Raw genomic sequence first — 15,823 nt, forward strand, 5'->3', positions numbered from 1 at the left:
GATGCTGAAAACCTGTGAAGAACACAGTACGTAGAGCTGTTCATAAGGTCACGGGGCTACGATCACATGTGAGCGCGCACAGATCTAGAGTGGACAAGCCTGGATTGAATTAGTGAGTTGATAGCCGGCTTTATGGTACCGGAAATCCTGAGGGCGGATGTCTGGGTAAGTGAAGCCAGATAAGTAGGAGGAAGCCTGACTAGGTTAATCCAGCTTTATGGGACAGGACTCTGATGAATTAGAACCGGTTCTGGAAACAGTTTCTGGACAACAGCAGCATTTATTGTAATCTCAGCACTTCCTAACAGCCTTTATTCAGCAGACCCCCCCCCTTCCACAGACCTGCACGTAAACAAACCCCCCCTCTGTAACGTCCCTCCCCACCATTACAGCTCTGTAAAGACACCGACGTGGAGACGCTCCTGTAATAGAGACTTTATTTCTGTAAACATGACAGACCTTCACATTCCTGACAGTAAAGCAGCTACAGATAAAAGACACACGGGGGTCCATAAGAGGGGAGTCCATGAGAGGGGGGTCACCAGGGTCCATTCGTCCACAAGAGAAACCTAACCGGAAGTCCGGGGTCCAGCAGAAGCCCGGTCAGTCCAGCACCGACCCCCCCTTGGCGGGGAGACCCTCTGACGCCCTCCACTGGGCGTTACGCAGCCGGAACCATTCCTGGAGGAGGCAAACAAACAGAAGGGGGCAGGAGAATTAGAATGGGCTCATGTTTTCTGCCCACACCTACAAATGGCCCCGCCCCCTGAAGACCAGAGACAGAAAAGGTCCTGAAACCCTCCTCAGGTGGGCTTCCAGTGGGGGGGCACTGCTTCCATTTCCTCACGTTACTGACCAATCACTGACCAATCACTGACCAGTCACTGACCAATCACTGACAAATCACTGACCAGTCACTGACCAATCACTGACCAATCACTGACCAATCACTGACCAGTCACTGACCAATCACAGAGCCTCAGAACAACAGCATCACGACTCGGCAGCACCGACACGTTTCCCACGAGCACCGAGACCGAAATCTGAAACTAAAGTCTGGTTTAACGGGTTAGGGTTAGCGCCGTTAGCATAGGGTTAGCGCCGTTAGCATAGGGTTAGCGCCGTTAGCATAGGGTTAGCGCCGTTAGCATAGGGTTAGCAACGTTAGCATAGGGTTAGCGCCGTTAGCATAGAGTTAGCGCCGTTAGCATTGGTTAGCGCCGTTAGCATAGGGTTAGCACCGTTAGCATAGGGTTAGCGCCGTTAGCATAGGGTTAGCGCCGTTAGCATAGGGTTAGCGCCAATAGCATAGGGTTAGCACCCCCAACTGGAACCACAATGCTCAGATCAAACATGAATCCATCCAGTCTGTGCAACCCCCCCCCCCCCCCCCCCACACACACACACACACCTGATCTGGCGGTTTGCTGTTTTGTGGTCAGTTGTTAAGGGATTCATAACAATGCTGACATCATTTGGGGAGGGGAGGGATCCGTCTGGGGCCCGGAGCCACGGGGCCCGGAGCCACGGGGCCCGGAGCCACGGGGCCCGGAGCCACGGGGCCCGGAGCCACGGGGCCCGGAGCCACGGGGCCCGGAGCCACGGGGCCCGGAGCCACGGGGCCCGGAGCCACGGGGCCCGGAGCCACGGGGCTCTTTTCACCTTGTTTTCTGGGAACACTAGAGATTTCCATCTGAAATGTCAGAGTTTAGAAATGAAGTTGGTTCAAGGAAAAATGTCACAAATTCTCCTGCCCCCTTCTTTGTTTGTGGGTTAGGGTTAGGATTAGGATTAGGATCAGGATTAGGGTTAGGGGTTAGGTTTAGTTAGGGGTTAGGGTTACGATTAGGGGTTAGGTTAGGGTTAGGGGTTAGATGTTAGGTGTTAGGGGTTAGATGTTAGTTGTTAGGGTTAGGGGTTAGATGTTAGGTGTTAGGGTTAGGGGTTAGATGTTAGGTGTTAGGGTTAGGGGTTGGATGTTAGGTGTTAGGGTTAGGGGTTAGAGGTCAGGGTTATGATGCTGCATCAACACGGAAAAACCCCACAGCGCCAACGCAGCTGACGCCCCCCTGGAAGATCTCAACAGGAAGTCTCGCGTTGTTTATTACAACATTCCCAGCAGCATAGCTGAAGGTCCCGCCTATAGGAAGGCGTTGGCTGAGTTCACCCCACCCTCACCCTGTCAGATCCAGACCAACCAGTTTGTGGAGTTTGTGGAGGCAGGAAAACGACTGACAAGAGCGTTAGCATGTTAGCAGTGAACTTAAGGGGAGACAGCTGACCCGTCCTGACCATGAGAACATCGTCAAGTGAGTCGTTAGGGTTAGGGTTAGGTTTAGGTTTAGGGTTAGGGTTAGGTTTAGGGGTTAGCGTTAGTGGCTAGGGTTAGGTTAGGGGTTAGAGGTTAGGTTTAGGGTTAGGGTTAGGTTTAGGGTTAGGTTTAGGGGTTAGGTTTAGGGGTTAGGTTTAGGGTTAGGTTTAGGGTTAGGGTTAGTGGCTAGGGTTAGGTTAGGGGTTAGAGGTTAGGTTTAGGGTTAGGGTTAGGTTTAGGGGTTAGCGTTAGTGGCTAGGGTTAGGTTAGGGGTTAGGGTTAGGTTTAGGGTTAGGGTTAGGTTTAGGGTTAGGTTTAGGGGTTAGCGTTAGTGGCTAGGGTTAGGTTAGGGGTTAGAGGTTAGGTTTAGGGTTAGGGTTAGGTTTAGGGTTAGGTTTAGGGGTTAGCGTTAGTGGCTAGGGTTAGGTTAGGGGTTAGGGTTAGGTTTAGGGTTAGGGTTAGGTTTAGGGTTAGGGTTAGTGGCTAGGGTTAGGGTTAGGGTTAGGGGTTAGGGTTAAGGTCAGGGGTCAGAGGTTAGGAGTTAGGGTTAGGGGTTAGTGGTTAGGGATTAGGAGTTAGGGGTCAGGGGTTAGGAGTTAGGGGTCAGGGGTTAGGAGTTGGGGGTTAGGATTAGGGGTTAGGGTTAGGAGGTAGGGGTTAGGGGCTAGGATTGGGGATTAGGGTCAGGGGTTAGGAGTTAGGAGTTAGGGGATAGGATTAAGGGTTAGGGGTCAGGGGCTGCATTACGCCTTCTGTCAGCCACAGGCGCTCAATCTAGAGCAAAAACAGTCACACTCCTGCCCCCCCAGTCCTGAAGCCCCCAGTGGAAACCGGCACATTGTGGGAAGAACCCTGCTATCGGTCGGGTCTCAGCAGCTCCTCAGATGGAGGGAAGGGTTCTTTATGATGGGCGATCAATGATTTTATGCTTTTTCTTTTTTTGACTGTAAAGAACTAAATATATAATAATAATAATGTCATTATTTTTTATTAGTAATACTATTAATAATAATAATAACAGTATTATTCATTTCTAGTAATAATAAATGATGATAATCTAAATTAACTCGAAACGCATCTCCAACCCCAGACCCCCCCCCACACACACACAGACACACACACACACACACACACACACACACAGACACAGACACACACACACAGACACACACACACACACACACACACACACACACACACACACACACACACACACACACACACACACACACACACTGAAAAACAAACAAACAGTCCTGGTCGCGTTCGCACCAAGCTCCAGGTATCACGTGACACATTTACTGTTAACAAAGTGTTTGGGTGACGTCACCGCTGAGGCTCCGGGCTCCCCCCCGCTCCTGCTCACCTCCGTGTCGGCCTCGGACAGCCGGCACTCCGCGGCGATCAGCATGAGCTCCACATCGCTCGGGTTCTTCCCGGACTTCACGAAGCCCTCCTCCAGGACTTTCATCTGGTCCTCCGACAGTTTCAGAGCCCCCGTCGTTCCCGACGCCATCGTCCGCCCCCCCCCCGTGGTGAGACCGGTCCGGAGGTCCAACGGCTCGGTTTGACGCCCACTGCGGCTGAAGAACAGATGAGCTCCCGCTGGCAGATCCGCGGGAGTGTGTGTGGGTGTGTGAGTCCTCGGAGGTTTTACTACTGTCAACAGACACGTCACGTGGTGTAACCCACCAATAGGAGTCCTCGCTCGTGAGTTAACCCCCCCCACACCCATCGTCTGTGGGCGGAGCCCGTTCCAGCCGTGGAGAAATAAAAGTTTATGACTTTTTTGTGTTCATTCTCACGAATGAAAATGTAAACGTCGACTAAATGTAATACTTTATACATTAAACATTAAATGTAATGAAATTAAATCACAGCGCTCACTTCGACAATCGATAGAAGATGGTTCCTCCATGTGGAGAAGAATAAACCCGTTTGTTCTGGGGAGTCACTCCTGCTGTTGCTGAGGGAAACACAACAACAATGATAATAATAATGATTGTAAAAATAGTTTAATCCCTTCACCAGGACCAGGTGGAGGGATTATATCTCAACACTGGTCTGGGAACGCCTTGGGACCCCCCAGTCAGAGATGGTGGATGTGGGGGGAAAGGGAAGTTGGGGGCTCCCTGTTGAAGTTGCTGCCCCTGCGACCCGAATCTGGAGGGGTGGATGAAGATGATGATGATGACAATCATCATCATCATCGACAACAGGTCGATGGCTTCCTTTAGTGCAGTGCTTCTCAATTATTTTCTGTTGCGCCCACCCAGCAAGAAGAAAACAATTCACGCCCCCCCACTCTCCACCACTACTATAAATAATTTTTATATAAAATTATTATAATTACACCTCTGCATAACATTATATCCTGATTAATATTGAAGAAAAGAAAAAAGAAAAAAGAAAAATAGTTCAATTTATAACAAAGAATAATTTTATTAACATTATTTTTTAGTCGATAGCAGAAAAGATTTTAAGTTCATCAATTTGCCTGAAATTAAAAATCTAAATAAATCCTTGTTTAAACTTATTTCACCATTTGCTAATGAAAAATAAAATTTAATAAAATCGATAAATACGAAAAAAATTCAAATTCAGCTCAGTAACATTAACCGAGGAGCACAATATATAAAACACCTTAACCTACAAAACAAAAATGCATAAAACAATTTGTGCTGACTTTTTCTTTCTCTTTTTATCAAAATGAGGAAGTCAGGATTAAGGGGCTCAGGGGGGTCATTGGGCAGTTTTGTACCCACCATATCTGATGCTCACAGCTCTCTGGTTTACTGCAGCAGCATCACTAACAGGATGATTGTTGGTGACATTCAGCAGGTTTCACTGTATAAACTCCAGCACCTGATTGTGTGTGATGTCTTTAAGCTCCGCCTTAATTTATGATTCTTCATGCTGTCCTGCAGCATGTTTACACACAGTAAACATGTTTAGACACAGTAAACATGTTTACTGTGTCTAAACATGTTTACACACAGTAAACATGTTTAGACACAGTAAACATGTTTACACACAGTAAACATGTTTAGACACAGTAAACATGTTTAGACACAGTAAACATGTTTAGACACAGTAAACATGTTTAGACACAGTAAACATGTTTACACACAGTAAACACGTTTAGACAAAGCAAACATGTTTACACACAGTAAACACGTTTAGACACAGTAAACACGTTTAGACACAGTAAACACATTTAGACACAGTAAACACGTTTACACACAGTAAACACGTTTAGACACAGTAAACACGTTTACACACAGTAAACACGTTTAGACACAGTAAACATGTTTAGACATTGTGAAGCTACACACACTTCATTTCCTCATCTTTGCTCTCAGGTGATTTACTTTTGTCTCATCTCTCCGCCCCCCTCCCCCCCGCCTGTCTTTGGATCCTGTTAAATTTTTTTCATGTTGTTTCTTGATGGTTGTTTACTGCCCTTCATGACACCTAACCCGCCACCGTAGAGCTAATATACCTCCTGAACATAACTGACAATGGGAGCGCCACTGCCACCTACTGAAGTGGATGTTCCCCAGGGTCACATAAACCTGATGTAATCTGATGTCATTTGAGTAGGCGGAGTCATCTGGTGTTGACTGGTATAATATGATGTCATCATATCAGTAGGCGGTGCCGGTATGATGTAACCAGCAAACAAAGAGGGTCACATTTTGCATAGCCAAGATTTAAAAAATATTACTGATGAGAAATCAAATCTCATGGGTTAGATATATCAGTTTGATTCACTAAGGATTTAATTTCTTATTAACTTTCACTTATTATTGATGTTAGCAGGTTTTTGTCATCATCAACACTGATTTGCAACGACAGATTATGTTTCCACTAAACTAGAGAAGTGTCTGCTCATAGAAAGCAGAAATCAATTTTATTCTACATGTTTTGGTAAAAATAGCAAAAGTTAATCCCATAACCCTAACCCTCTAACCTAACCTGGACCCTACTGTTCTAAATAATTACTGACCCAGTTTTGTGATTTCCTTAAATCCAACAGTTTATTTGAGAATTTCCAGTCAGGTTTCAGGGAACATCATAGTACGGAAACAGCACTTGTCAAGGTTAGCAACGACCTTCTAACCGCTTCAGACAGAGGACTTGTTTCTATACTGGTTCTCTTGGACCTTAGTGCGGCGTTTGACACAATTGACCACAATATTCTTCTGGCACGACTGGACCAAACAATTGGTATTAAGGGATCAGCACTGATGTGGTTTAAGTCCTATTTAACTGACCGTTCCCAGTTTGTTCACGTTAATAACTTTTTTAAATTTAATTTTATATACTGGTTTGATCCCCGAAGGGAAATTAAGAACGCATACTCTAGCTACTGATTCAAACGCATGCATACATACATATTTGTGAGTACAGGCCCCTGTAATACACACACACACACACAAGGGGGCCTGTAGGCATGCAGTGAGGTAGAGTGGCAGGCAGCTCCTTCTTGGTGCGCCTCAAATGAGCAATTTGTAAAGGGGACGGCACCTTGCTCAAGGGTGCCTCGGCAGTGCTCCAGAGGTGCCGAGGCACCCTCTACAGTTAGTTATGGAGTTCCTCAAGGCTCGGTTCTTGGTCCAATACTGTTTATCTCGTACATGCTTCCTCTGGGTAATTTGATAAGGAAACACTCCATCAACTTCCATTGTTATGCCGATGATACGCAATTATATCTCTGGATTAAACCTGACGAAGTCAGCCAGTTGTGTAAATTACAGGCGTGTATCAAAGGGATTAAAGATTGGATGACCAATAACTTTTTGCATCTCAATTCTGATAAAACTGAGGTTGTTGTGCTCGGCCCAAAAACTGTTAGGGATGTAGTACCAAGTGATGTAATAACCTTGGATGGCATCACGTTTGAGGCCAAAACCACTGCGAGGAACCTAGGTGTCATCTTTGATCAGGATCTCGTTTAACACACACATTAAGCAGGTTTCTAGAACGGCCTTTTTCCATCTCAAACATTGTTAAAATCAGACATATTTTAAAACGGAGTGATGCAGAGAAATTAATCCACGCTTTCATCACTTCCAGACTAGATTACTGTAACGCACTTTTTTCAGGCTGCCCCAAAAAGTCGCTGAAGACTCTTCAACTAATCCAGAATGCTGCCGTTTGTGTTCTGACCAGGACCAGTACCAGAGACCAGGTTCTGACCAGGATCAGTACCAGAGACCAGGTTCTGACCAGGACCAGTACCAGAGACCAGGTTCTGACCAGGACCAGTACCCGAGACTGGGTTCTGACCAGGACCAGTACCAGAGATCAGGTTCTGACCAGGACCAGTACCAGAGACCAGGTTCTGACCAGGACCAGTACCAGAGACCAGGTTCTGACCAGGACCAGTACCCGAGACCGGGTTCTGACCAGGACCAGTACCAGAGATCAGGTTCTGACCAGGACCAGTGCCAGAGACCAGGTTCTGACCAGGACCAGTACCTGAGACCAGGTTCTGACCAGGACCAGTACCAGAGTCCAGGTTCTGACCAGGACCAGTACCAGAGACCAGGTTCTGACCAGGACCAGTACCCGAGACCGGGTTCTGACCAGGACCAGTACCCGAGACCAGGTTCTGACCAGGACCAGTACCAGAGATCAGGTTCTGACCAGGACCAGTGCCAGAGACCAGGTTCTGACCAGGACCAGTACCTGAGACCAGGTTCTGACCAGGACCAGTACCAGAGTCCAGGTTCTGACCAGGACCAGTGCCAGGGACCAGGTTCTGACCAGGACCAGTACCAGAGACCAGGTTCTGACCAGGACCAGTACCAGAGACCATGTTCTGACCAGGACCAGTGCCAGGGACCAGGTTCTGACCAGGACCAGTACCAGAGACCAGGTTCTGACCAGGACCAGTGCCAGAGACCATATTTCTCCTGTGTTGCTTCTCTGCACTGGCTTCCTGTGAAGCTAGGATAGATGTTAAAATACTCCTCCTCACTTCCAAAGCCCTTGATGGCACCGACCTACCTGAAGGAACTTTAGTTCCTTATAATCCATCTAGAGCATTACGCTCTCAACATACTGGCCTACTGGTGGTTCCTAGAATCTACAAAAGTAGGACGGGGGCTAGAGCCTTTAGCTATCAAGCCCCTCTGTTGTGGAACCACCTCCCTACCTCAGTTCAGGAGGCAGACACCCTCTCATTATTTAAGACTAGACTTAAAAATCCGGAGTTTCTTCCTCAATGAGGTTTTTCTGTCTGTGAAAGCACTTTGAAATGTCTGTTGCCATGATTAAGTGCTATATAAATAAAACTTGATTGTTTGACCTCTAACCCTAACCCTAACCCCTAACCTTAAATCTAACCCCTAACCCTAACCCCTAACCCTTAAACCTAAATCTAAGCCCGAATGCCTAACCCTAACACCCAACCCTTAAACCTTACCCCTAACCCTAATCTCTAACCCCTAACCCTTAACCTTAAATCTAACCCTCACCCTTAACCCTAAATCTAACCCCTAACCTCCATAGATTGCTCACCCTGTTAAAAAATGGAGTGTCAAAACCATCAGAGTTGCGGCCCAACAACCTTTGAGAAGAAAGGGCCGAGGGAAATCCACCACAGACAAAGGCTTGAAGTGTTCAGGAGAGCAGCTTGGTCCTCGTGAGACGGTGAAGCCGTGGAGAACTCCATGTGGTTCCTATTCATTAGTCTCACTGCTGTGGGACGCAGGAAAAAAAGAGCTCTGGAAGTGCAACCAGCGGCGCCCACAGCGTCACGTCGACCCTCCAGATCACAAACACGTTACTGTTCAAGAGGTCAAAGACCCAAACCCTAACCCTAACAGCACTGGGGCATTTGGGAGTGTTGAAAGCCTGAAGAAAAGTCAATGAGGTGAACTCAGAACAAAAGAGCCAAACAGGAAGTGCTGAAACAGAGTTTAGTATGAAAACACTGCTGGACTACAGAGCAGAGGGGGCTGGTGTGGGCGTGGCCGTGGGCGTATTATTGGATGATTCAAAGATGGTATTGAACACATTTTTCTTGCTTCGGTATCCTGGAATTAATAGATTGGTGTAAAAGGTGAGTTTAATTTTTAACTGACCGTTCCACCGCCACTGTCCCATCAGCTCCAACTCCAAACACCAACTGCCTTTGGCAAAGTAAAAACACAAGATGCACAAAACAACACAGGTACAGTTTATAAAATATGTAAAACACAACTATTAGCTAGCGTTGAAACTATTTATCTTCTACTTTTGACAGTTTTAGCCATAAAATTTGTGTCCAATTCATGGAAGCTCTGCAAAAATGTTGCTAAAATCTATGTGTTGTCGAAAATATTTTTTCCTCCTGCAATGGATGCAACTGAAGTGCTGACAACATTTGAAGCAGCTGGAAGGGGAAGTCAGGACATCACGGAAGGAAACAACTTCCTGAGTCCTGAGGATTCCAGCCAAGACAGAGGAAGCCCAAAGCTTCAGAGGAACAAAAAAGAAAGACGGCCTTCAAGAGGTACAGACTTCTCTGTTCAGCCAAAAATCCTGCCGGCGCCACCGGCCAAGCATAACAGTCCAGAGGAACAGACTTAAGATCTGCAACCTTTTATTGAGTAGAATTAAACTCCACTCCAGAAACAACTGGCTGTTTGTCCAAGAACCTGCTGGCAGACATTGGGCAGGTTGGTAGTTCAACAGTTGGCTTACAGGAAACATTCACAGCCATGAGGAATGTAGAGTCACTAATTCACCCGCATTACATGTCAGAAGGAGAAAGCTGACGGAAAACAACAGACGTCAGGAGATCGAGGTCCAGGTCTGGACTCATCCAGAATCTCATCATTCTGAGGCAAAACAAAACACTGGAAAATAACACGAGTTTTAAACTGGAACATGTGTGCAAGACCTCCTTTAAGACGGTTCAGGCAGCATGGAGGAGATGGAAGCAGAGCCTCCTGACCCCCCCCGTGGATCAGTGGACACCAGTCATCACTAAACCTGGCTGCTCTAGCGCTGGAGTCCTTCTACATGTGGTTCAAGTTGAGGAGTTCTCTGAAGAGAAATGCTCATCAAAATAAACCTTTTGTTCCTCCTGACAGCTGAACGCTCCACCAGGAGGCGGGGGCCGCATCAAGCTGAACAAATATCAGTGTTTGTTCCTCTCAAAGCGTCCAGGTGATAGATGGACAAGCAGAGAGATGAAAGCACGGATGACGCTCCGGCAGAGCACCGACAGGAGGGGGGGCTTTTATTCTTAGGTCATGGAGAAGACAAATTGTGGAGCCAAACAAAAAACACTATAAACCCACAAGAAACAAAAACACGCCAACACAAAAGCATTAGAAGGAGCTGCCCAAAGTCCGTATCTGACCAAAATATTTCATCCCAACAATTAAACAGAGGAGTTTTTTCTGCCTTACAGCCACTGACAGCATCCGGCGTCACAATGCCCCATTGTTTGCTCACAGGACAAACAAAAAGGAAACTGCTCTGGAGGTTCGAGCCTCAGAAACTCCCACACGTATCGGCCACAGATCAGCTCTGAGTGAACGAGACTGAAGCTGCCATTGTGTCCAACAATCCTTCTGATTCCGGGGGGTAGAAGTGAAGACGTGGAAAATGTTCCAGTGACTGCAAAATGAACATTCTGTTGGTTATTTTCAGGAGAATTCCACTCCAGTCGTGTTTGAATACAAAGGGTGTGATGAAAAAAAAGCACCAACGTGTTGATGTCTGGTGTGAAGCTTCACGTGTTAAAGCTGAGAAACGCACAAACGTACGGCATCGCTTCTATATCTGTAAAATACACATAAAACATGAGGTTTCCATATTTGTCCTGCATTATGCTCTTACTGGTCAAAACACACGCTGAGAATGTGGATCCTTCTGCTTCCTGGTGCTGAATATTTGAGGTTGGGGTGTTTTCCAGAAGCTGGAGACATATGGAAGCCAGATCTGTGTGGAGCAGAGCGCTCGTCGGGTGTGTTTACTGCAGGCCGCCAGCCTCACGGCGCTTTAGAGCGGCTCTCTGACCCTAACCCGCTTCTGAAGTCTCCAAACCACAGTATCATGATAGACGGTAATTATATGTCAGTATGATGAGCATCATATGATGTAAGCTTACGTAGCTTGACTGTAACCAAAGGAGCCCTGGGAAATATTTGTAGAAGGCATCCTGTGATGTCTCAAATGCATCTGTGATGTATGAGGTCACTCCAGTCCTGTGTCCGTGTAACGACACCCTGAGACCCGCGGTGGTGCAAACTTGTCGAAGCATGAGGGGAACGATTCAAGCACGATTCAGAGATGACAGCTGTTACTATGGAAACACTACCCACAAACCCCCATGATCTTTCAAGACACACAAAACATTAGCATTAACTCCAGAAGTGTGTTAAACCCTCCACTACCCAAAACACTGCACCCAATGACAGAGCAGTTTGATAACACTGCCCATGTAAATGCTAATATTAGCATTTAGCAGCCGTTAGCATATTATTAGGTTTTAATGAAATCAGGGAATAAGGTTGTTACTAGGAAGAGAAATGGAGTAGGAGTTATCTTGAAGGAGGAGTTTGTTAGGAATGTCCTGGAGGTAAAAAGAGTGTCAGATAGAGTGATGAGTCTGAAGCTAGAAATAGAAGGTGTGATGTTCAATGTTGTTAGTGGGTATGCTCCACAGGTAGGATGTGAGCTGGAGGAGAAGGAGAAATTCTGGCTGGACTTTGATGAAGTGATGCAGAGCATGCCTAGAAGTGAGAGAGTTGTCATTGGAGCAGACTTCAATGGACATGTTGGTGCAGGAAACAGAGGTGATGAGGAGGTGATGGGCAGGTTTGGTATCCAGGAGAGGAACACAGAAGGACAGATGGTAGTTGACTTTGCAAACAGGATAGAAATGGCTGTAGTGAATACTTTCTTCTAGAAGAGGCAGGAACTTAGGGTGACCTATAAGAGTGGAGGTAGGAGCACACAGGTAGACTACATCTGGTGTAGACGGTGTAACCTGAAGGAGATCAGTGACTGTAAAGTAGTGGTAGGTGAGAGTGTAGCCAAACCGCATAGGATGGTGGTGTGTAGGATGACTCTGGTGGTGAGGAAGATCAAGAGGACAAAGGCAGAGCAGAGGATGAAATGGTGGAAGCTGAAAAAGGAAGAGTGTTGCAGGACTTTTAGGAAGGAGTTAAGACAGGCTCTGGGTGGTCAGGAGGTGCTTCCAGATGACTGGACAACTACAGCTAATGTGATCAGGGAGACAGGTAGGAGAGTACTTGGTGTGTCATCTGGAAGGAAAGTAGATAAGGAGACTTGGTGGTGGAATGAGGAGGTACAGGAGTGCATACAGAGAAAGAGGTTAGCTAAGAAGAAGTGGGACACTGAGAGGACTGAGGAGAGTAGACAGGAGTACAGGGAGATGCAGCGTAAGGTGAAGGTAGAGGTAGCAAAGGCCAAACAAGAAGCTTATGATGACTTGTATGCTAGGTTGGCCAGTAAGGAGGGAGAGACTGATCTATACCGGTTGGCAAGACAGAGAGACAGAGATGGGAAGGACGTGCAGCAGGTTAGGGTGATTAAGGATAGGGATGGAAGTCTATTGACAGGTGCCAGTAGTGTGATGGGAAGATGGAAAGAGTACTTTGACGAGTTGATGAACGTGGAAAATGAGAGAGAACAAAGACTAGAAGAGGTGACTGTTGTGGACCAGGAAGTAGCAAAGATTAGTCAGGATGAAGTGAGGAGGGCACTGAAGAGGATGAAGAGTGGAAAGGCAGTCGGTCCTGATGATATACCTGTAGAGGTATGGAAGTGTCTAGGAGAGGTGGCAGTAGAGTTTCTGACTGGGTTGTTCAACAGGATCTTAGATAGTGAAAAGATGCCTGAGGAATGGAGGAGAAGTGTGCTGGTGCCCATTTTTAAGAACAAGGGAGATGTGCAGAGTTGTGGCAACTACAGAGGAATAAAGCTGATGAGCCATACAATGAAGTTATGGGAGAGAGTAGTGGAAGCTAGACTAAGGGCAGAAGTGAACATTTGTGAGCAGCAGTATGGTTTCATGCCAAAAAAGAGTACTACAGATGCAGTATTTGCTTTGAGGATGTTGATAGAGAAGTCCAGAGAAGGCCAGAGGGAGCTGCATTGTGTTTTTGTAGATCTGGAGAAAGCTGATGACAGGGTGTCCAGAGAGGAACTGTGGTATTGTATGAGGAAGTCTGGAGTGGCAGAGAAGTATGTTAGAGCGGTGCAGGACATGTATGAGGACTGTAAGACAGTGGTGAGGTGTGTGTAGGTGTGACAGAGGAGTTCAAGGTGGAGGTGGGACTGCATCAGGGATCAGCTCTGAGCCCCTTCTTGTTGCTATGGTGATGGACAGGCTGACAGACCAGGTTAGACAGGAATCTCCATGGACTATGATGTTTGCAGATGACATTGTGATCTGCAGTGAGAGCAGGGAACAGGTGGAGGAGAAGCTAGAGAGGTGGAGGTTTGTCCTGGAAAGGAGAGGAATGAAGGTTAGCCGCAGTAAGACAGAGTACATGTGTGTGAATGAGAGGGACCCAAGTGGAAGAGTGAGGTTAGAGGGAGAAGAGATCAAGAAGGTGGAGGATTTGAGGTACTTAGGGTCAACAGTCCAGAGCAATGGAGAGTGTGGAAAAGAGGTGAAGAAGTGTGTCCAGGCAGGATGGAACGGGTGGAGGAAAGTGTCAGGTGTGATGTGTGATAGAAGAGTTTCAGCTAAAATGAAAGGAAAGGTGTACAAAACTGTGGTGAGACCAGAGATGTTGTTTGGTCTAGAGACAGTGTCACTGAGGAAAAGACAGGAGACAGAGCTGGAGGTAGCAGAGATGAAGATGCTGAGGTTCTCTCTGGGAGTGACCAGGATGGATAGGATCATGAATGAGTACATCAGAGGGACAGCACATGTTAGAGGTTCTGGAGATAAAGTCAGAGAGGCCAGACTGAGATGGTTTGGACATGTCCAGAGGAGAGATAGTGAATATATTGGTAGAAGGATGCTGAGTTCTGAACTGCCAGGCAGGAGGCCTAGAGGAAGACCAAAGAGGAGGTTTATGGATGTAGTGAAAGAGGACATGAAGGTAGTTGGTGTGAGAGAAGAGGATGAGAAGACAGGGTTAGATGGAGGACACTGATTGGCTGTGGAGACCCCTGAAGGGAAAAGCCGAAAGGAGAAGAAGAAGACGAGGAAGGGAATAAGGTTGTAAGTTTTAAAGTCGTGGCTCTAAAGATCTTTTTCATGAGGACACAGGAAACGAACCTTACATTTTGTTCCTTTATTTAATAATCTGGTTCATAAATATTCACTCATAAAAGATCTTCAATAGTTACAAAGTGAACAGCAGCTTCTGTCTGTGCCTGGAAAAAGTAAAACAGAGGAGAATCGAGTGAAGTTTGATCTGGAATAATGAGTTCCCACCCCCGTCACAGGGGGGCGCTCCACATCCCACTGCTGTCCTGTTAGCTCTCCGTTAGCAGAACACTCAGACGAAGTAGAAGTGACGCCGGCTTCGGATTCCACTGGATTTCAGTTCGGAGGGATGAATCGGACCCCAAAGAGAAGCAGAGCCGCTACATGTGGGGCTCCCAGGGGGCAGAGCACAGCGACATGTGGGGCTCCCAGGGGGCAGAGCACAGCGACATGTGGGGCTCCCAGGGGGCAGAGCACAGCGACATGTGGGGCTCCCAGGGGGCAGAACACAGCGACATGTGGGGCTCCCAGGGGGCAGAACACAGCGACATGTGGGGCTCCCAGGGGGCAGAACACAGCGACATGTGGGGCTCCCAGGGGGCAGAGCACAGCGACATGTGGGGCTCCCAGGGGGCAGAACACAGCGACATGTGGGGCTCCCAGGGGGCAGAGCACAGCGACATGTGGGGCTCCCAGGGGGCAGAACACAGCGACATGTGGGGCTCCCAGGGGGCAGAACACAGCGACATGTGGGGCTCCCAGGGGGCAGAGCACAGCGACATGTGGGGCTCCCAGGGGGCAGAACACAGCGACATGTGGGGCTCCCAGGGGGCAGAACACAGCGACATGTGGGGCTCCCAGGGGGCAGAACACAGCGACATGTGGGGCTCCCAGGGGGCAGAGCACAGCGACATGTGGGGCTCCCAGGGGGCAGAACACAGCGACATGTGGGGCTCCCAGGGGGCAGAGCACAGCGACATGTGGGGCTCCCAGGGGGCAGAACACAGCGACATGTGGGGCTCCCAGGGGGCAGAACACAGCGCCAACACAGGATCCTGACAGGGGTTTTTAGCCCACATCGTTCAATGGCTGTCTTTGGCTGATCCTCACTGGAGTCTCCCCCCCCGGCACTCCGGGACTAACACCCTACCAACGGTCTCTGACGCCCTACTGGGACACCTCCTACTGGGACACCTCGTACTGGGACACCTCGTACTGGGACACCCTACTGGGACACCTCCTACTGGGACACCTCGTACTGGGACACCCTACTGGGACACCTCCTACTGGGACACCCTACTGGGACACCTCCTACTGGG

The 15,823-nt window shown here is 47.9% G+C and overlaps 1 protein-coding gene across 1 annotated transcript; it reads right to left on the minus strand.

Moving 5' to 3' along the window:
- Positions 1-423: 423 nt before the first annotated feature.
- On the minus strand, positions 424-3,946 carry hopx (HOP homeobox). The gene is made up of 2 exons (XM_068326504.1): positions 3,678-3,946; positions 424-681 (listed from the first exon to the last, which is right to left on the minus strand). The coding sequence occupies exons 1-2, from the start codon at positions 3,825-3,827 to the stop codon at positions 604-606; spliced, it is 228 nt and encodes a 75-aa protein (XP_068182605.1). The 5' UTR covers positions 3,828-3,946; the 3' UTR covers positions 424-603.
- Between the last annotated feature and the right edge of the window lie 11,877 nt (positions 3,947-15,823).

The sequence above is a fragment of the Antennarius striatus genome, chromosome 10 (genome assembly GCF_040054535.1).
Source record: "Antennarius striatus isolate MH-2024 chromosome 10, ASM4005453v1, whole genome shotgun sequence".
Classification (NCBI taxonomy): domain Eukaryota; kingdom Metazoa; phylum Chordata; class Actinopteri; order Lophiiformes; family Antennariidae; genus Antennarius; species Antennarius striatus.

What these genes read in the sequence shown, in the direction of transcription:
- hopx (XM_068326504.1), bottom strand. Translation starts at nt 3,827, where the DNA reads ATGGCGTCGGGAACGACGGGGGCTCTGAAACTGTCGGAGGACCAGATG. An exon ending in TGTCCGAGGCCGACACGGAG is followed by an intron (nt 682 to 3,677) that starts GTGAGCAGGAGC and finishes TGCCTCCTCCAG; the next exon opens with GAATGGTTCCGGCTGCGTAA.